General features: G+C 33.1%; 1 protein-coding gene, 1 non-coding gene and 1 pseudogene across 2 annotated transcripts; 2 read left to right on the forward strand and 1 right to left on the reverse strand.

Annotated features, from left to right (window-relative positions):
- Positions 1-11,211: 11,211 nt before the first annotated feature.
- On the forward strand, positions 11,212-12,635 carry LOC124953530 (protein disulfide-isomerase TMX3; the record flags this gene model as incomplete). The annotated part of the gene is given in 11 exon segments (XM_047505055.1): positions 11,212-11,256; positions 11,258-11,303; positions 11,306-11,359; positions 11,461-11,560; positions 11,562-11,634; positions 11,636-11,675; positions 11,678-11,699; positions 11,796-11,931; positions 11,933-12,188; positions 12,191-12,252; positions 12,573-12,635. Coding segments are annotated over 11 exon segments (897 nt in total), but the record flags the coding sequence as incomplete, so codon positions are not given.
- A 718-nt stretch (positions 12,636-13,353) lies between these two features.
- On the reverse strand, positions 13,354-22,641 carry LOC124953531 (annotated as a pseudogene).
- Positions 20,108-20,189, forward strand: Trnal-aag. Its single transcript has one exon. It is a non-coding gene; the product is annotated as a tRNA-Leu (tRNA).
- Positions 22,642-23,068: the final 427 nt, after the last annotated feature.

Raw genomic sequence — 23,068 nt, forward strand, 5'->3', positions numbered from 1 at the left:
ATCGATTTTTACGCGCGAATACGGGAAGGATAGGAAGAACACTGGCGCGCGTGTCCGCGTGCACAAGCGTGGGTGTTCTCGGGCGCGATTAAACTTCGTTTGATTGTTCGTATCGAAAACGCGAATTTAGAGTAGAGTCACCGTTTTTCTAACACTCACGTGAATGAACGCAGGCGCGACTTAAAAGTCCTACCGGGGACTTCGTTTATATTTGCTCGAATATTCGATTAGATTACCTCGCGAACGCGTTTTTTTAGAGTAGAGTCACCGTTTTCCGAATACTTGCGTGGGTGTCCGGGCGCGATTAAAAGTCCTATCATGGACTTCGTTTTAGTGTTGAAATTCGGGGGTGCGCGAACGGCTTGCCTTGTAGTGCTGTACATAACTAGCTGGTATTATGATAATCCTCATATTTGTGTGAAGGGGTAAAAACCCTCGGCAAATATCATCGGAAGTCTAAATACCGGTTAACTAATGTCACTTTGGATTTCAACTTAGAGTCACCGTTATTCTAACACTCACGTGAGTGTTCGTGTGCGCGATTAAAAGTCCTACCGGGGACTTCGTTTTGTTTGCTCGAATATTCGATTAGTTTATTTAGAGTAGAGTCACCGTTTTCCGAACACATGCGTGGGTGTCCGGGCGCGATTAAAAGTCCTATCATGGACTTCGTTTTAGTGTTGAAATTCGGGGTACGCTTCGGATTTCAACTTAGAGTCACCGTTATTCTAACACACACGTGAGTGTTCGCGTGCGCGATTGAAAGTCCTACCGGGGACTTCATTTTGTTTCTTCGACATTTCGATTAGATTACTTCGCGAATTTGGATAGAACAGTAGAATCTACGTAATTATAACACACGTGAGTGCCGCGAACGCGATAAATGCGCTTTGATTGTTCGAAATTCGGAAGCACGAATTCAGATGTGCTTAATAATCCGTTATGCCTGAGCCGAGGGTGTTGAACGGTAAAGCTTTCTGTAAGTGGAGTCCCTGTAGCTAAGGCTAGATACTTCCTGTTAGCTTTGAACCATGCCCAAAATATCCGAAGCGGAAGGCATAAGGGATCGGTATCGCGGAACGCGGATTTTAGAGTAAATTAGAATCACCGTTAGCCCGTGGGTCTCCACATGCAGCAACTTCCACGTAGTGAGACCTGGGTCGTTAATACTTGCAAAGTCTAATTATAAATCTTATAATACAAGTATTATCGAGCAAATGGCTGCATATTGTACAACTTTTCCATTATCTTTTCAATCTAATGCCAACTAAACATTAACATATTTTCATTTTATATAGCTAATAATACTTCAAAAGAAGAAATATAGCAGAAATCTATTGTACAATAATTTCTCAGAGAAACGAAATAAAAATTTTTCTATCTCTCTTTTATGTCCACTGTCATTTCTATTTATTCTTATATACTCTCATTGATTATCATTTATATATCTCGGGTGGGACCCACGGGTGGGGCCTGTGGGGGAGGGCTTCTGTGCGGGTTGCTGTCTCAGCATCATATAGAAATATTTCTCTTGTCTTATCTTTTTGGGGCTCTCTATTCTTCTCTTTCTGGGGCTCTCTTTTTTATATCCGGCTCTCGTTTATATCTCATATTTTTCATTTTTAATTATGTTTTCAATTATGTTATTAATATGTTATTTATGTATTTTTAATATTTATTTATGTTGTTTCTTTCTAATTATATATTTAATTATGTGTTTAATTATGTTTTTGATTATGTTTTTGATTATGATTTATAATGCTGCATCTCTTGTTTTTTTTTTCTAGGTCTCATCTATTTATATATATTTATTTTCTATTTGTATTTTATATATGTACATATATATTATTCTGTTTTATATATTTTTTTGTTCTTTTATTTCCTCTTTATCTTTTTCTTTTACAGTATAGGTCATCGAGGGATAGGTTCAACAGCGACCGGATGATACATCACATGGCAAGATTCATCATCGATTTTTACGCGCGAATACGGGAAGGATAGGAAGGACACTGGCGCGCGTGTCGGCAGGCACAGGCGTGGGTGTTCTCGGGCGCGATTATATTACGTTTGATTGTTCGAATCGAAAACGCGAATTGTAGAGTAGAATCATCGTTTTTCTAACACACGCGTGGGTGTTCGGCCGCGATTGAAGGTCCTACCGTGGACTTCGTTTGATTTTTTCGATATTTCGAGGGGGGTACTTCGCGAATTTCGGCTTAACAGTAGAATCTACGTAATTATAACACACACGTGAGTGTCGCGACGCGATTAGTATTTCTAAGGAGTGCGCTTTGTTTGTTCGAAATTCGGAAAGCACGAAGTCGGATGTGCTTAATAATCCGTTATGTCTGAAGCGGACGGTGCAAATGGTGGAGCTATCTGTAAGAGGTGTGCTGTAGCTAAGCTACGCATACCCTGTTAGTTAAGAAGCCAGTGCATTGAAGCGGAAAGGTATCGCGGATCGGTATCGCGGAACGCGGATTTTAGAGTAGAGTCACCGTCAGTCCGTGGGTCTCCACATGCAGCAACTTCCACGTAGTGAGACCTGGGTCGTTAATACTTGCAAATTCTAATTATAAATTTTTAAATGCAAGTTTTACCGAGCTAATGGCTGCATATTGTACAACTTTTCCATTATCTTTTCAATCTAATTCCAACTAAACATTAACATATTTTCATTTTATATAGCTAATAATACTTCAAAAGAAGAAATATAGCAGAAATCTATTGTACAATAATTTCTCAGAGAAACGAAATAAAAATTTTTCTATCTCTCTTTTATGTCCACTGTCATTTCTATTTATTCTTATATACTCTTATTGATTATCATTTCATATCTCGGGTGGGACCCACGGGTGGGGCCTGTGGGGGAGGGCTTCTGTGCGGGTTGCTGTCTCAGCATCATATAGAACTGTTTCTCTTGTCTTATTTTTTTGGGGCTCTCTATTCTTCTCTTTCTGGGGCTCTCGTTTATATCTCATATTTTTCATTTTTAATTATGTTTTCAATTATGTTATTAATATGTTATTTATGTATTTTTAATATTTATTTATGTTGTTTCTTTCTAATTATATATTTAATTATGTGTTTAATTATGTTTTTGATTATGATTTATAATGCTGCATCTCTTCTTGTTTCTTTTTCTAGGTCTCATCTATTTATATATATTTATTTTCTATTTGTATTTTATATATGTACATATATATTATTCTGTTTTATATATTTTTTTGTTCTTTTATTTCCTCTTTATCTTTTTCTTTACAGTATAGGTCATCGAGGGATAGGTTCAACAGCGGCCGGATGATACATCACATGGCAGGATTCATCATCGATTTTTACGCGCGAATACGGGAAGGATAGGAAGGACACTGGCGCGCGTGTCGGCGGGCACAGGCGTGGGTGTTCTCGGGCGCGATTATATTACGTTTGATTGTTCGAATCGAAAACGCGAATTTAGAGTAGAGTCACCGTTTTTCTAACACTCGCGTGGGTGTTCGGGCGCGATTAAAGGTCCTACCGTGGACTTCGTTTGATTTTTTCGATATTTCGAGGGGGGGTACTTCGCGAATTTCGGCTTAACAGTAGAATCTACGTAATTATAACACACACGTGAGTGTCGCGACGCGATTAGTATTTCTAAGGAGTGCGCTTTGATTGTTCGAAATTCGGAAAGCACGAATTCGGATGTGCTTAATAATCCGTTATGTCTGAAGCGGACGGTGCAAATGGTGGAGCTATCTGTAAGAGGTGTGTTGTAGCTAAGCTACGCATACCCTGTTAGTTAAGAAGCCAGTGCATTGAAGCGGAAAGGTATCGCGGATCGGTATCGCGGAACGCGGATTTTAGAGTAGAGTCACCGTCAGTCCGTGGGTCTCCACATGCAGCAACTTCCACGTAGTGAGACCTGGGTCGGTATTACTTGCAAAGTTTAATTGTAAATTTTTAAATGCAAGTATTACCGAGCGAATGGCTGCATATTACTTTTCCAATATCTTTTCAAACTAATTCTAACTAAACATTAACATATTTCCATTTTATATCGTTAATAATACTTCGGAAGAAGAAATATAACAGAATTCTATTGTACACTAAATTCTTACATAAACGATAAGGAAATTTATCTATCATACTTTTATGTCCGCTGTCATTTCTATTTTTTTTTATTTACTCTCACTAATTATCTTTTATATATGTTGGGTGGGACCCATGGGTGGGGCTCATGGGTGAGGGCTTCTGTGCGGGTTGCTGTTCAGCATCGTGTAAAATTTCGCTTCTTCTCTTTCTGGGGCACTCCTTGCTTTTTTTTTCCGGCTCTCTTTCTATCTTATATTTTTCGTTTTTAATTATGTTTTTAATTTTATCGTTAATATACTCTTATTAATTATGATTTATAATCTCGGGTGGGACCCATGTGATGGGGCCGTGGGTGTGGGCCTCTGTGCGGGTTACTGTCTCAGCATCGTCTAGAGCTGCTTACATTTTCTTATCTTTCTGTAGGTTTCTTTTGTATCTCATATTTTTTTTCTTTAATTATATTTTTAATTATGGTATTAATATGTTATTTATTTTCATTATGTTTTTCAGAATTTAATTATGTTATTTCTTTTTAATTATGTATTTATGATTTAATTATATTATTAATATATTCTTATTAATTAGCATTATAGGTCTTAGGTGGGATCCCCGAAATGATGCGGTCTGCTCTTTCAGCATCGTGCAAAGCTGCTTCTATTTTCTTATATTTCTGCAGCTCTCTTTTCTATCGAATATTTTTCTTGTTTATTTATGTTTTTAATTATATTATTAACATGTTATTTCTTTTTATTATGTCTTTTCAGAATTTAATTATGTTATTCTTTTTAATTATGTATTTATGTTTTTAATTATGTTATTAACATGTTATTTCTTTTTATTATGTCTTTCAGAATTTAATTATGTTATTTCTTTTTAATTATGTATTATGTTTTTAATTATGTTATTAACATGTTATTTCTTTTTATTATGTCTTTTCAGAATTTAATTATGTTATTTCTTTTAATTATGTATTTATGTTTTTAATTATGTTATTAACATGTTATTTCTTTTTATTATGTCTTTTCAGAATTTAATTATGTTATTTCTTTTTAATTATGTATTTATGTTTTTAATTATGTTATTAACATGTTATTTCTTTTTATTATGTTTTTCAGAATTTAATTATGTTATTTCTTTTTAATTATGTATTTATGTTTTTAATTATGTTATTAATATATTCTTATTAATTATGATTATATGTCTTAGGTAGAACCCATGGGATGATGCGGGCTGCTTCTTCAGCATCGTGCAGAGCTGCTTCTTTCTTCGTTTCTTTCTCTAGCTTTCTTATTTATTTATGTGTATTTATTCTCTATTATATTTATATTCTATTTATAATCTATATATATATATATATATTATGTTCTATTTTATATATTTTCTTTCTTTATTTTATTTTCTCCTTAGCTTCTTCTTTTCCAGTATAGATCATCGAGGAATGGATTCATCTGCGGTCGAAAACATCGTTGCATGGCTCGATTCATCATCGATTTTTACACGCGAATACGAAGAGAATAGGAAGAACGTCGGCAGGCAGAGCCATGGATGTTCACAGTGCGGATAAAAGTCTTATGGAGGATTTCGTTTATATGTAAGTAAATTCGATTTATCTCGCGAATTCGATTTATCTCGCGAATTCGATTTATATCGCGAATTCGATTTATATCGCGAATTCGATTTATATCGCGAATTCGATTTTTTGGAGTACAGTTACCGTTTTTCTAATACTCGCGATTAAAAATCCATGTTTATGGGCTTCTATGCTGGCTGCAATTGCTTTTATTGATTGCTTTCCTTTCTTTAGATTTCTTTTATATCTCATATTTTGTCTCTTTCTGTTCTTATTTTTCAGGGATCATCGAGGGATCATCGAGGGATCATCGACCAATATTATGATGTCCGCGAAGGTCTCGTCTATCTTTTCTTTTCTTTCTCATATTTTCTCCGTTTCTTCGTTTTCTCCAGTTTGGATCACCGATTCATCATCGAGTTTTACGCGCGGATACGGGAAGGATAGGAAGAACCACTGGCGCGCGTGTCGGCGTGCACAAGCGTGGGTGTTCTCGGGCGCGAATAAACTTCGTTTGATTGTTCGTATCGAAAACGCGAATTTAGAGTAGAGTCACCGTTTTTCTAACACTTACGTGAATGTACGCGGGCGCGATTTAAAAGTCCTACCGGGGACTTCGTTTATATTTGCTCGAATATTCGATTAGATTACCTCGCGAACGCGTTTTTTTTAGAGTAGAGTCACCGTTTTCCGAACACTTGCGTGGGTGTCCGGGCGCGATTAAAAGTCCTACCATGGACTTCCGTTTAGTGTTGAAATTCGGGGTGCGCGAACGGCTTGCCTTGTAGTGCTGTACATGTAGCTAGCCGATGTAATGAGGGTCGTCTTATTTGTAAGCGGGGGAAAATCCCTCGACCAAATAACATCGAAAGTCAAAATATCGGTTAACTTATGTCACTTTGGATTTCAACTTAGAGTCACCGTTATTCTAACACTCACGTGAGTGTTCGCGTGCGCGATTAAAAGTCCTACCGGGGACTTCGTTTTGTTTGCTCGAATATTCGATTAGTTTATTTAGAGTAGAGTCACCGTTTTTCCGAACATTTGCGTGGGTGTCCGGGCGCGATAAAAGTCCTATCATGGACTTCCGTTAAGTGTTGAAATTCGGGGTGCGCGAACGGTGTCACCTAGTAGTGCAGTACATGTAGCTGATTGACATTATGACGATCATGTTATTTGTAAGCGGGGGAAAATCCCTCGATCAAATATCATCGAGAGTCATAATACTGGTTAACTCATGTCACTTCGGATTTCAACTTAGAGTCACCGTTATTCTAACACACACGTAAATGTTCGCGTGCGCGATTAAAAGTCCTACCGGGGACTTTGTTTTATTCTTCAACAGTTCTATTAGATTACTTCGCGAATTTGGATTTAACAGTAGAATCTACGTAATCATAACACACGTGAGTGTCGCGAACGCGATTAATGCGCTTTGATTTTTTCGAAATTCGGAAGCACGAATTCAGATGTGCATAATAATCCGTTATGCCTGAGCCGAGGAAGTCGAACGGTAAAGCTCTCTGTAAGTGGGGTCCCTGTAGCTAAGGCTACATACCTTCCTGTTAGCTAAGTCGCCCTAGATATCCGAAGCGGCGGAAGGCATAAGGGATCGGTATCGCGGAACGCGGATTTTAGAGTAAATTAGAATCACCGTTAGCCCGTGGGTCTCCACATGCAGCAACTTCCACGTAGTGAGACCTGGGTCGTTAATACTTGCAAAGTCTAATATAAATCTTATAATACAAGTATTATCGAGCAAATGGCTGCATATTGTACACTTTTCCATTATCTTTTCAATCTAATGCCAACTAAACATTAAACATATTTTCATTTATATAGCTAATAATACTTCAAAAGAAGAAATATAGCAGAAATCTATTGTACAATAATTTCTCAGAGAAACGAAATAAAAATTTTTCTATCTCTCTTTTATGTCCGGTGTCATTTATATTTATTCTCATTTACTCTCATTAATTATCCTTTATATATCTCGGGTGGGACCCACGGGTGGGGCCTGTGGGGGAGGGCTTCTGTGCGGGTTGCTGTCTCAGCATCATATAAAGCTGTTTCTCTTGTCTGATCTTTTTGGGGCTCTCTATTCTTCTCTTTCTGGGGCTCTCTATTCTTCTCTTTCTGGGGCTTTCTTTTTCTTTTTCCGACTCTCTTTTTCTATCTCATATTTTTCTTTTTCAATTATGTTTTCTTAATATTTATTATGATGTTTCTTTTTAATTATGTTTCTAATTATGTGTTTAATTATGCTTTTAATTATGTTTTTAATTATATTTCTAATTATGTGTTTAATTATGTTTTTAATTATGGTTTTAATTATGTTTTTTAATATATTCTTATTAATTATGATTTATATGTTTCAGATAGGACCCATGGGATGTACATGCTGCTTTTCTTTTCGTTTCTTTTTCTAGGTCTCTTATCTATTTATATATATTTATTTTCTGTTGTATTTTATATATGTGTATATATATTATATTCTGTTTTATATTTTTTATGTTCTTTTATTTCCTCTTTATCTTTTCTTTACAGTATAGGTCATCGAGGGATAGGTTCAACAGCGACCGGATGATACATCACATGGCAGGATTCATCATCGATTTTTACGCGCGAATACGGGAAGGATAGGAAGGACACTGGCGCGCGTGTCGGCGGGCACAGGGCGTGGGTGTTCTCGGGCGCGATTATATTACGTTTGATTGTTCGCAATCGAAAACGCGAATTGTAGAGTAGAATCATCGTTTTTCTAACACACGCGTGGGTGTTTCGGCCGCGATTGAAGGTCCTACCGTGGACTTCGTTTGATTTTTTTCGATATTTCGAGGGGGGTACTTCGCGAATTTCGGCTTAACAGTAGAATCTACGTAATTATAACACACACGTGAGGTGTCGCGACGCGATTAGTATTTCTAAGGAGTGCGCTTTGATTGTTCGAAATTCGGAAAGCACGAATTCGGATGTGCTTAATAATCCGTTATGTCTGAAGCGGACGGTGCAATGGTGGAGCTATCTGTAAGAGGTGTGTTGTAGCTAAGCTACGCATACCCTGTTAGTTAAGAAGCCAGTGCATTGAAGCGGAAAGGTATCGCGGATCGTATCGCGGAACGCGGATTTTAGAGTAGAGTCACCGTCAGTCCGGGGGTCTCCACATGCAGCAACTTCCACGTAGTGAGACCTGGGTCGGTATTACTTGCAAAGTTTAATTGTAAATTTTAAATGCAAGTATTACCGAGCGAATGGCTGCATATTACTTTTCCAATATCTTTTCAATTTAATTTTAACTAATCCTTAAAGTAATCCCCATTTTGCATTACTAAGCAGACATCAAATAAATAAATGATTAAATATAGTAGAATACTAGAATCATTTTTTTAGAGCAACGCGCAGAAAACTTTTCTATCACTCTTATGTTCATTATCATTTATTCCCATTTACTCTTATTAATTATTATTTATAACTTTGGCTGTGACACATGGATGGGTCTATGGGTGTGTGAGCTCTTAGGCGCCCACCCACATTGAAGATGAAGATTGAAGCATTATTATTGCTTTTTTAATATTTCTGAAAAGCTTTGTCTACTTTTAATCGTATAAAGAAATATATTTTCTAAGAATAATGTATACATAAAGTTAAAGCTCTTTGAAAATATGAAAAGCCGTCTCCTCAATTAGTCATCTTTAAATTTTAAAATCAGATCTTGTGCATCAATTTAGTTAGAATTTACGCCTAGATTGATTAGTTGTCGTAAATGCTGTTCTCGATATTTTTGGAGGAAAAAAAAATTTTCTACATTCGCAGCTATTTTTGTGCAAAAGAGTATCTCGTACTACTATTACTGATTTTTATTCTTATATTATTAAAATTCATATCATTAGTAATGAAGAAATATACTTACTCGACGGTCGGTGATATAGATATCTTAGTTATCGATTAATAACATCGCTGTTTGAATATTCCTTCTTCGTGTAGGTAACGCATCTGTTGTTATTTCTTCTTATATGATCTTTCAATTGTTTTAATGTACTATTATCCTGTGATGAGCGAATTCTCTTATTCTCATACTATGTCGGTAGATAGCTCTTCACTATCGCAAATTACAATATCAAGGAAGTTTATAGCTCCATGTAGAAACTTGAATCCTCATCTACATGTACACAGGAAGAACTTTTATTACAGTTGTGTGTGGTAGGTGCGACAAATCGCGTCGCGTTCTATAAAAGGTTAAAAAATGTATCGCGCACGTTGGAATTTTGCGAATGTGTGACACGTCAAGCAATAAAAATATGTTTATTTAAATATGATCATCTTAATAATGTGGAAGTAAGCTTAACCGGCGCGTATTTTAAGGTTTAAAAAGTACTCCTCCTCTTTCTTCCTCTTTCGATTCTCAACGATTCGTGTGATATGACAACAATGGTTTCGCTGACAAAAATTACATCGTCGCAGCATTTACGGTATATTGTTGTTAAGTTATTCAAATAATTTTATCATCCATTTATACTCGAATTTTATTATTTCCAAAACTACATGTCATTCGATTAATATGGCTGTTAGAATAACCTCCAATACAACCGATCGATAATTTACTGCCTGCCTGTACTTCCCTTAACACGATTTAGATTCTTAACTTTAACAGTATTAATAGATATATTTTCCGATTTATATTCGTTAACTTTTATATGTATAATATGTAGTTTGAAATATTTTAATATATTTAATAATTAATTCAATGTAAAGATATAGAATATTCATTTATATTACATTCATATTTTCTTATTGAAATACAATTTAGCTTTTTTCAGCAATTTTTATGCATACTACAGCATCTCGTGTTTCTCGAGTTAAGCGATAGGTAAGAATACTTATGTCATTTATAATTCTTTAAATGTACAGTATCCATATATGAATATTTTTTGGTAGATTTTGGAAATTAATAAAGAAGGACAATGGCTTGTGATGTTAAAATAGAAAGAATATCTATATAAATGATATAGATTTATATACAATTGTATATAAATTTATATAAAATTTCTTGTAGATGTATGCACCATGGTGTGCACATTGCAGAAGATTAGAACCAATTTGGTCTCACGTAGCACAGCATTTGCATGCTACATCTATACGGTGTTGGAACGCGTTGATTGTACACGATTTACAAGTGTCGCCACATCAATTTAAAATTAAAGCTTTCCTACAATATTATTGTATGCATATGAAATAAGATTTTAGTTAACTTTTTAACAAATAGTTTTAAAAAAATTTCAAAATATAGTATTAACATTATTTGTTAATAGTTTAAAAGGAGATAATGAATTTACATACCACGGAGATAGAACCAGAGATGAGATAGTTAAATTTGCTTTGAGATTAAGCGGTCCTCCTGTACAAGAAAATTACTAAGAGCCAAAGCTTTGATACCAGTAAGAAAGAACGGATCTTTACTTTGTATATGTTGGAGAAAGATCAGACCATTAATGGTAGGAAATGATTATTTTTTAATTTATCTTGCAATTTTATTCTATTTGTTTTGAATTATATATTATTTTAGATTTATAGGATTATATCACAAGACTGCAGATGTGTTCCAACCACATGCATTTTTTTTATCAATCTCATCCAAATGTTGTTAACAGGCATGCTCCTGTGGAAATACTCCAGCATTATTTGTATATAAAGAAAATTTACATTATAATTTTACTGGTGGGTAACATAATTTTTGAATATATATTTTTTTTTTCTTTTTTCTTTTTTCAAAATGAACAATTATGGATCACTATGTTTACGTGAGTATTTTTATTTAGGTCATAATACGACCGATATAGAGAAGTTAAACGAAACTTTATATAAATGGATCAATGCAGAACGTTTTCCAACATTTCCGAAAGTAACAAGAGGAATATTAATCAACTTTTTTGACTAATAAAAATTTGGTTTTAGCAGTCGTAGAAGAGAATCAATTGGAAGAGGTATCACCTCGGTATGATAGAATTTAGAGACATGGTTGAGTCTGTGATTAGAAAAAACGAGAGAAGTATCACGAGTATGTTATCATTTAAGTGTAAGAATTGTTTATAAATTATTAGTAACTTGTCTACTCAAATTATTCTAATATTTCTTTTGTGTATATATTATACAGCCATTTCCAATTTGGTTGGATAGCTAGTCCTGATCTAGTCAACAGTATAGCAATGATGATTCTACCATTGCCAAGCCTAATCGTAATTAATACAACTACGAATCATCACCATATTCCAGAGGATGAAACAGAAAAGGTTGACGCCTCATGTGATAGAATTGTTCCTAGAGCAAATTCGTAATGAAAGTGCTTCCGGTATTACGAATAAAATTTATCATTTTCTTTTGTTTTATATAATACCAACTTATGCGAAAAATTTTCAGCGATACGGCGGAAATAGTTTATTAGTACGCATCTATAGGATCGTGGGTTTGAAATTAAAAACAACACTTGCAGCGATGTGGATGGGCAATCCTATTTTAACTATGGTATTATTTGGATTACCTGCTGGTTTTCTTCATTAATTTGTTACGGCATTTGTTGTCCGGATATTTTAGATGCAGACGATAAGAGGAAGGTAAATGAGTTTTAAAACAAATTTATATATTTCTTTTAATATTATGCTTAATTTAATTATATTATATCGTAGATCATTCAGGAGGAAGTCATATGAAAAAGATTAAAAATTATCAGAAAATATGTGTCCTATAAATAAAGTAATAAAACTCATTATTATATAATGTAAATATACATATAGAGTTTTGCTAAGTCCTTTGGAATCAAGTAGGTAATAATAATAATAATCAATATATTTTGTAATAAACTGGAGAATTAATTCTTTATAGTAATATTTTTTCTTTTATATATTACTAAAATTTTTAATTTATATGAATCTAGGTATTATCCCAATTACTTTGGTTGACAGAAATCAAGAAGGCAGAAGATATTACAGTATTTTAGTATTTTATTGGTGGCTTCGTCTTCAACTATGTCTGATGATAATTGAAACGTACTTATATTATTACGATATCATCCTGGCCAAAATAGAACATACGTAAGACAATACAAAAAGTAAGTCTAAGTTCATCTAAGTCTTGTGAAAGTGATTTGTGTGATCCATATCTTTAATATTTATTAAAAATATTCATGTGAGGTATAAAAATTACACTTTTATATATACATACACACACATTATATATATATATATAGATATATATATTTATCTATGTCTGTAGGTATGTATATATGTATGTATGTAGTATCTGCATTTAAAATCAAAGATAGACTTTTATATATGTCAATTTTCGGCATACATTAAGGTACTATGAAAAAAAATCGTGTAACAGTTTTATAAATTAATTTAAAGTTAATAAGAAAAAATTGTTTTTAGAAATGAAGTAACAAATTATACGTTCATGTATTTTAGGTGTTATTATACTTACCTACAGCGAATAAAGTTAACTATAATTTCATGTAGATTTTATGGCTTTACTAAAATTATAGAGAAAATCAAAATTGTATGGTCTTATGGAAATTACAAAACTAAAAAAAGAATAATATCATTAATAATATCATATACTCTTCAATAGAATAGCTTGAGTAGATGGTATATGTTATATATAATATACAATATATGTATAGTATGTATGTAGTATGTATGGATGTATATGTGTATATATATGATGAATGATTCCATTTTATTTATTTTTACATACTAGCATAAAAAAATAAAAATGTGGAGTTAATAAGTATAAATATGCAATCTGAAACGTCATTTATCTAATAGTTAAAAGAAAGTCATTAAGATAACACAAATATTATCACCTATGAGGCTATAAATCATCATCATCCGAATCTAAAGCTGCTCTTCGTCTGTCAAACTGGAAGAGAGAGTTATATTATTAATTTATTATTATTATTATTAATAATTGGTTTAAAATTCTTTTTAAAATATATATTAAAAGGCAGTACATACTTTAACTACTGTTCTTCTTTGCGTTTGCTGATTTATACTTTCAATAGACTGATCAGTTCTTTTTCTCCTAATTTTGTTAGGTAATTGTCCCACGTTGTGCCATGTTTAAAATCATTTCCTCTACCATTTTTCCTTTCTCTGGTTTTCCAAGGCAAAGTGTGTGTCACTAATTCATAAAAAAAAAAAAAAGGTATGTTATTATAAATTATTTTTCTTTCTTTTTCCTCTTCTTTTCTTTTTGTTAAAGTAAACCATTCGGAATATAAAATTCTCACGTCTTGCTCTAGCTGCCTGATCCAGTACTTGCGTAAGAAGGGAATTACGCATATCTTCCATTTTGCAGTCTCTTTCTTCATTGCTTGTTTATTATCGACATTTCCACCCTTAAGAAAGTACATATAATTATTTATATTAATCTATTTTATATGTATATTTGTATGTATATTTTCTGTGTTTAGTATAGTTTTCTATAGGGTTAATGTCATTGAAAGTTAACCTTCAAAAGTCAAATATCCAATTAGAATTTTACTTGAAACTGTTCTTTTAATAAATTAGAAGATATTTAAGTCACATTAATTTTGGAATTAGTTATTAATTTTAAAATGTATTTGAGATATAAGGTCTAATAATATATACTTTGTAGAAATTACCTTATATTGAGATTGTAATTGAGCTAATCGTTGTTGGCGTATTGCTTCAATTCTGGGTCCGACCTTTTTCTTATTGTTTTTTGTTTTCTTTTAATATTTTTAAATCTTTACAGAATTATATAAATTTATGTACGAATATAAAATAACCCACAATATTTAACTATATGTTGAACCGACAGCTAAGATTGTCTTACGAACAATCACGAATGTTACCGAATATAGTCAAATCGATTAAATATAGAGCATACTTCACATCACTAGATTAAACATATATATATATATATACACGTGTCTTTATTTAATCGATTGTTAAAATACGATTAAATCGATTAATATCGTTTTATGTTAAAAATTCAAAAACATCAAAATAAATTAAGGTCTCAATTCTTTTTATTGGAAGTTTAAATGGTTTCGACAAAATTTCACAAATTCTTTCTAATTGTTTCGTCAAATATTAAGTAAATAAATGATAATTAAATAATTTCTAATAAACTTTTATGAACGTAAAATTAATATTATTTTTTATTTTCATAAATATAAAGGTAACAATACAGTCGCTATTAGCGTCAACAATTGATATAATCTTATTTTATACATCTTTTATATAGTTTGATATTATTATTACTACTTAGCTAAACAAAAGCATCTGTATATAGATAATATATAATAATATAATTAAAATTGGCATGTATACTTTATATATGGATATATAAGACGCGCGTTATTGTGCATCGATAGATCAAATGTAAACGTTTCGAAGATAAATGGTTATTATATAAAAAAGGATCGAGTATAGAAAAATTGATAAACGGTCCGCGCGTTTTCGGAGCGCATTTCTTTTCTTCTTCTTTTTTTTTATTTTTTTTTTTTTTTATATGTATATTTGTATGCATATAATATCCTTTGTCTGTTTTGGCGTTTAAGTAAAAAAATATATGGCATGTGGTATATATATAAAAAATGGTGAGAATCATATAAAAAGGTACTTTTTATGGAAATTACTTAGAGTGATCTAAAGATGCACGGCGTCGTATCATCGTTCATTCTACATCGCATAATTATATTCCTGAGTTACACGACAGGTTTTGTATATTGGCAGGACTTTCGCAGTGCGTCGCAGTATGGCGTAAAGAGGACGTGCCTCGCTCATTTAACACATACGAAAATCGTATAGTATATACTATTTCTTCTTTTTATCTCTCTATTAATTTATCTAATTATATATAGTATATATATATATATATATATATATATATATATATATTTGTTTTTTTTTTTGCAGTACATATCTTGTGCGTTTTAATATCATGCTCGTGATATAATTATATCCATTATTATAGAGCCTGATATTCAGCCTTTCACGTATACATGAACATTAAAATATTATGTAATAAATAAATCATGTCTTATTAATAGGCAGTACATGTAGCTAAAGTATCATTTCTAGGATCATATTTTCTATTGATAGCATATTGTATAACTTTGTCTAAGAATTCTTTTTTTTTTTTTTCTTTTTTTTTTTTTATACTCTTTAAAGAGTTATCTATCAATTTATGATTACTTCAATGATCCATAATGATTAGATCGTATTAGTACTATCGTACCAAGGTGGCATCCAGATTTGTTGGTGTTCTTGGTCCTTCCTCTGGTCATTGATAAATTATTTCCTACGTTATAATTTTTTCCAATCTTTTTCTACGCGTTTCCCTTTTATTACAACACTTATTGACATTATCCAAAACGACGAAGGATTGTCATTGTCCAATTGTTCTTTGGTCTCGGTTCTACCGAAACTAGGAGAATACGGTCTATGAATATTGTTTCTATTCAAACGATCAGGCAATGGATCATGTGATCTTTCGGAAGACTCGATTGGCGTTGAACGTTTACGTTGACCAAAACCACGTGGTTCATCATCGACGTTGCAAACGTGACAGACGATAAGTTGGACTAGGTGACCGATTTCTTAGTATAGTACGATCATCAATAGGATCTGATTGTATTGGTTCTTGATTCTGCGATGTTCTATAATGTCTTAACATATTTCAATATTAAGAATTATTTTGAAGTAATGTTGATAATAAAATTATTTAATATTTTACCTTCTGGTACTTGGTGGAGGTTTACCAATGATACTATCCTCATGAATTCGAGTATTCAATACTTGAAAAGCATCCTGATCTTCAGCAGCATTTACGCAACCAAATCTCTCACTGTTATTATTGTTTATCCAATAATTATCTTTCTTTCTTGTAGCACTGAGACTTCTCTCACTATTTCTTTGTTTTTTAAGATCACAGGGAAGATCGATAATAATCACGTTGATTACAATAGGCATTTCTATATCTGGTTGTAGATCGAGACTACCTTCCAATCGTAAATTAGCTGGCATCCTCAGAGGTTTGACACGAGGAATGTGACCATACGGAACGTATTGTGATTTTACTTCGCTGGTTGGCTCGTCGTAATCGTATCGTTTGGTCTCATAAAAATTATATTTGTTGCAGGTATAGAACGATCAGAGCAAACTGCAGTGGTTCTTAATGCCAATGGTGGTTTACGATAAACGAAGGAATCTTTAGAATAATCAAGATATTTCGATTTATATTCTGGGTCTTGATCAATTTTTGTTGAAAATTTCAAACGAGTTGGCGAAGAGAGTACTTTGGAACCATCAGCTCGACCAATCTCGTCTTCGGGTTTTGCGAATGTTGGGTCGTTCTCTTGGAAAGTCCTATTAAGAATAATAATTATATATTTATTGAAAGATTATTTACAAGGTAAATGAATATAACTATAAAATCAATAAAATTTCGATACTTTGTAGGCATCTTTGTATTCTGGAATTTCTAAGGGTGGACTCTTCAATTCTTCCAATTTCGACACTAACATTTGCATCTCTTTGTCCCTTCTTTGCTTCTTCCTCTTTCTCTTCTCTTTTTCTTTTCTTTTCCTCTTCTTCCCTTTCTTCTTCTTCGATATCTCTTGCTAATTCTGCCATCAGTTGAGCCTCTCTAACACGAGGATTGATATAATTGTTCTTGTTTTCCGTAATTTCGAAGAACTTATTACCAGTTTTCAAATGGGTTTCAGGTTTCCTTACTGGTTGTCTTTCTACAATGAATGATCTAAGACGTAAAAACAATAGAAAACAGTTGTGGTTAGTATTAACGAAACGTTTAACGTCTATCAGTCTCTCGATATCCTTTCTCACCAGTGACTGCGTGCTCCTTGAAAACGTCAGAATATTCTGCCACGAAAGCTGATGCACCCTCGAGTTTTAACTTGTACCTTGCCTAAGTAATTCTGGCCTTCTCGCCCCAACAAAAGGGACGTACTTCTCATGATTTTCTGTGGTAGTCTCGAGTTCACCCTCGAGTTTAAGTTGCGTTGGTACACGCATAAGTTCCGGCCTGCTGGACGTTTAACCATTGAATGAACTTCTCACACTTCTCGGTCATTGTTTCCATTCAACCCTCCATTTTCAAGGACGTTGGCCTACGGGCTAATTCCGCCTTATGTTGGCCTTGATGAGGCACGTAAGCTGAATACATTTCTGTGTCCGTGTATAGATACCTTCTCGCTTTAAACTGGTACTCTATTTTAAACAGGGAAAATATTTTTTTATATAGTTCAATCAAATTTATACATTATTTATTGTTTCTAGGATCCACTGGATCGACGTTTTCGTTATCAATAAATTTAATCATTCAATTACGTACCTTCTAATGATCGGTGGTCGACCTATCACGTTCGTATGAGCGATAAATTTTGATTGTTCCGTTTGAGTTCCATCGTTCCGTCTCCTTCAGCAAGAACAAAGACGAATTTTGTTCCGTTCTTCTCGATGGAAACTCTACTTGTTCATATTTTTGAAAATCTTGACTGAGTATTGTTTTACATCATTGTCGGTATCATCTAATCGGAGGAAAACTCGATGGCCTTTTGCTCTTCACTGGCCAAATATCTCCTCGGAAAAGAAAGAAATAATGAATTGTCAATAATATTTTAATGATTTATTTCGATCTTCATTTTAAATCATTAAAAAATATATTCTCTGATAGTTTACCTTAAGAAGTTCTTCACTTTTTGCACGAAAAGCGCGACGATATTCGGTTAAAAAATCTTTCTCAAGTACGTCGAACTCGGCACAAGTACTAACATTATCTTTTGGATGACCCTCCACGCGTCTTCTTCTATAACGAGCAAGCTCATCGACCGTCAATCCATCCGCGAATGGCCATCGTTCCTTCAATTTATTTTTTCGTCCTTTATTCTTCTTCTCCTGGGCTAGCTCAGAATCCGATGATGACTTATTGACTCCATAGTTTGATCTTTGTCTTAAATGAAAAATACAAATTCTTTAGATTATTTAAAATATTTATTTATTATATATATATTTTTTTCTTTTCTTTGTTTTTGAATTTATAGGAATAGACGCATGAATAATTTAGAAAAAAAAATCAACTATCTCATCATTGATAATAAAGAAAATTTCTCGAGTAGTTCTTGTTCGAGACACGATCCCAATGGATGCTCAAAGGCAACTGAAATCTTTAACGGTAGTGAAGCTGATACCGACTAGGAACGAAGAAAGAGACAGATAGAGAGAAAAAGAGAGAGAGGGAGAGAGGAGAGAGAGAGAGAGGAGAGAGAGAGAGAGAGTGAGAGAGAGTGAGTGCAGAGTGAGAGTGAGTGAGAGAAAGAGTGGAACACCCTAGAGAAACCAGAGTGGGTGGTAGAGGGGTTGAAGGAGGCGAACGGAGAACAGGAAGAAGGGTGGTACGAAGGTACCCTACATGCCGTTACAACAAAACGGCCAGACGCGACGCATCGATCTACCAAATAAGAAGAATAGTTTGAAAAATTAAATTCTATTCTCCTCCTTAATGACTCGTCAGCATGGAAAGCAAATTACTTTGATGATCATATACATATATATATATATATATATATATATATATATATATATATATAAGTACATCATTATACATGTATCTATGCATATATTCCTATATGTTATACATGCATAAATTGTATATACATACATATATACATATATACATATATACATATATACATATATATGTATAGAAATATGTAACATTATCATTTTGTCGTGTATCGGAAACATTTTCCATGGATAACAATAATAATTGCGCAATAGATTATGACTTTCCGTGTCTACAATCAGCAATATTATACCTTTCGCCTCTCTCTCTCTCTCTCTCTCTCTCTCTCTCTCTCTCTCTCTCTCTCTCACTCTTTCTCCTCTCTCTCTCTCTCTCTTTCTCTCTTATTACCAAGTATAAATGACAATGTATACAAATTGTAAAGACAAAAGCACCCAGTTATTTTCTTCATTTTGTTAAAACGAATTCGTAAACGCAATTTACGAAATAGAGTCGACGTTACGTAATCCAGGTTATTGCTCCTTTAATTGGAAGGAATACTAAGAATCATGCCACGATCCTCAACGTGACCCACAAAATGGATAATTGATTGCGATTCGATAACGTCGCTTTCGTGATAGACACGCGATTAAACTCTATCTCCCTCTCTCTCTCTCTCTCTTTCTCTCTATCTCTATCTCTTCCTCTTTTTTTACTTACTCAAGATCGTTTCGATTTCGAACAATTTATGAATTATCAAAAGTGTTTTGGAATCTTTCCAAGCTACCATTTTGATTTTGTATTATTCCGCCATTTATCGTTATCGAGCTTCATTCGATATTATCGAATATCGATAAGATCGATATAATATCGATAAAAGTTGGTTATAGGCTATGAAAGAGCATAAAGATATCAGGTAGCGTGGCCGAGCGGTCTAAGGCGCTGGTTTAAGGCACCAGTCTTTTCGGAGGCGTTGGTTCGAATCCCACCGCTGCCAATTTTTTTTCTCTTTTCGTATTTCCTTTTTTCTTTTTTTTTTTTTTTTTGTTTTTTTTTTTCTAGGAGAAAAATATCTAATGAAAAATTATATCTAATGTAAAGGCATATTTCGTTTACAATAATATTCCACGAAATCGAAAACTTTGTTATTATTTATCCGTTTATTTTTTGTAAGTATTCCGTCGGAATTTCAATTTAGAATAATAATATATGTGATACATACGTATGCTTTGTCATATTTGTCATTTAAATTCTTCAGGCGATTTCAGACGTATCTTGTTAAGAAAACTTTTTCGAAACAATCGATAACAAAGAAGGAAAATTTTCTGGTTAGGTTTCATTTGCCACATATCTTGTTTTCTCTAAGAGATAACATACACTGATATTTGCATAGCCATATGAAGGCACTACGTAATAATGCATATATAAATAGTATATGTAGTCTTCAGACCGCGCACTAGAAGTTGTATAAATATGTATATGACTATAAGAGTCCATACACGTAACTTTTAAATATTTTCTTTGATAATTGAAACATTAGAAACTTATAAACAATACATACAAAAATAATAATAGTACAATAAATTCATTAAAAAAATAATTATATAACTATAACAAAATTTTTTTCTTTTTTTTTTTTTATCACAAAGTGATAAGATTGAGTGATTTATCGTTGCTTCTTTTCTTCGTTGCATTATGCAAATTTAGAAAATGTTTCAGCAAATTATGCGAATGTATTTTCTCCAAAATAGATACAAACATATATATATAATATATATATATATATATATATATATTCGGTGGACAGGGTCAGGTACGATTGTAATCGCAAAGAGGGGTCAGATACGATTGTGATCGCAAAGATCTCGTGCGTTCTTAGTGATCCTTTCGTGCCTGAGATAATCACGACGACGACAACGAGAACGACAACGACCAAGACGAGAAACGAGCACCAGGATCACGACGACCTAGTAACCCAAATTTTTCTTAACCATTCGTCCATGAAGGATTTGCATGCGCTGCCAAACAATGTCCAAAAGGTGTATGCTTACGCACCCGTAAAACCGTTCTAACCAATGGTCAATAATTTTCCAAGGACGTGCGATTCAATCTGGACACGTTTCGGTTGACGATACTCGCACGCAATCACTTCAAAGGGGGAGGAAAGGCTAAAAAAGGCTACGAGAAACGAGATCCTTATATACCTTTACTTGCTCACCTCTTTTTCTTGATTATTTATTGCATACTCTAGAAAAAGTTAAGTTAGCCTTGGATAAAAAAAATGTTTAGATTTATTAGAGCTATCTGATAACGTTCAACTATTTTTATCAAATAACATAAATGATTCTAAGTTTAACGAAAGAGAGAAAAAAACAAAAGTAATTAATATTACATTTCAAATAAAAAAGTTCTTACATTTCAACTATGTTCTGATTCTTTTAAGTTCTCAAGCATTGATTTATTCTATTGCCTTCGCATATCGATTAGGTCAAATCGATCATATCAATATATGCAAGTAGTTCTATTCAAAAGAAGTGCTCCACCCTTGCCTATGCACATTGATTAGATAAGTTATACTCTTAGAATCCTTTAGGCGAAAGCAGGAAATTAAATACGGACTTAAATTTCCAGTCTATTCATTGCCTAGCCCTTTCGTTCATCCGGCTGGTTTATCTAACCTACAAATTCGGTTGATATAATTATGAGCTCTTCTCACATATTCTACGCTTTAAAAAATCATGATAATGATATCTTAAAATGTTTTATAAATGACTTTCTTTCGTTCTTTGTAATCCTTTCCTTATACATTTAGGTCAATTTACATTTAGAAAATTTCTTTTATCTTTTAAACAGAAAATATCCTTCCTATTTCTTTCTTTCTGTCTTCTTATCATTCGACGTTTTCTATATAGATACATGGTTAAGTGTATTGAAATTAAAGTATTATCCGTGACACGTGAATTAGAGATATGGCTGCCAATTTTAAATTTGGCGCTAAAACAAATCGGTAACAAATGACGTTCGAGTAGCCATTTGCAATTTTTAAAATTGTATTTTCTTCTTAGATTATGTATTTTTTTCGAACAGAGATGTTCGATCGTTATAAAAACAAGTGATAAGACGAATGATTTCATTAATAAAAGAGGAATGAGAAATAATTATTTATCGAATTGAATACACGTCGTGTGAGGTTAACAAATTAGGTCGATTTTCGATGATGAAAATAATTACCTTTTGCTAGAACGTTCTCTCCTTCCTTCGCCCATTGCATCGTCCTGTTCGATAGACAATTAGAAAATCGATCGATTAAGATTCGAGCAATTAAAATAATTAATTAAAAAAAGAATGAAAGAAATTTCGACGATTCAAAGGAATAAATCCAGCCGTGTTGGATACTCTCGGTAGCGTGACTGGCTTTTTGGTCAAGATGCTAATGAGAAGGTGACGACGACACACCTGCGCAGCTGCAAAAAGAACAGATTATGTTCTTGAGCAAGCGCTGTGTTTGTTCTTGAAAATAAAAATGATGTCAGTACAAATCCTTTTAGTAGGAATCTCCAAAATTACACGATCTTAGCAATTTTAGAAATCGTTATTGCTTTAAAATTATGAACATTACCAACAAAGTTTTTTTCCGATTCAAATGCATATCTGATGAATGTTGCATAATTTTGTTTTTTTCTTTTCTTTTTTTTTTTTTTTTTTTTTTTTTTTAAGAAGAAAAAAAATCTGTTCGTCGTTAGAACCTTGTTTTCAGTATTTCCATTAATATATTAATTATTTTAATGTTAATTGTTATATTAATTGAGTATTATCGAACGTCTATGACTACTAATTGTGTTTTATTCTCTTTCTACCAGTATAGGATAGAAAATC

The sequence above is a fragment of the Vespa velutina genome, chromosome 12 (assembly GCF_912470025.1).
Source record: "Vespa velutina chromosome 12, iVesVel2.1, whole genome shotgun sequence".
NCBI lineage: Eukaryota > Metazoa > Arthropoda > Insecta > Hymenoptera > Vespidae > Vespa > Vespa velutina.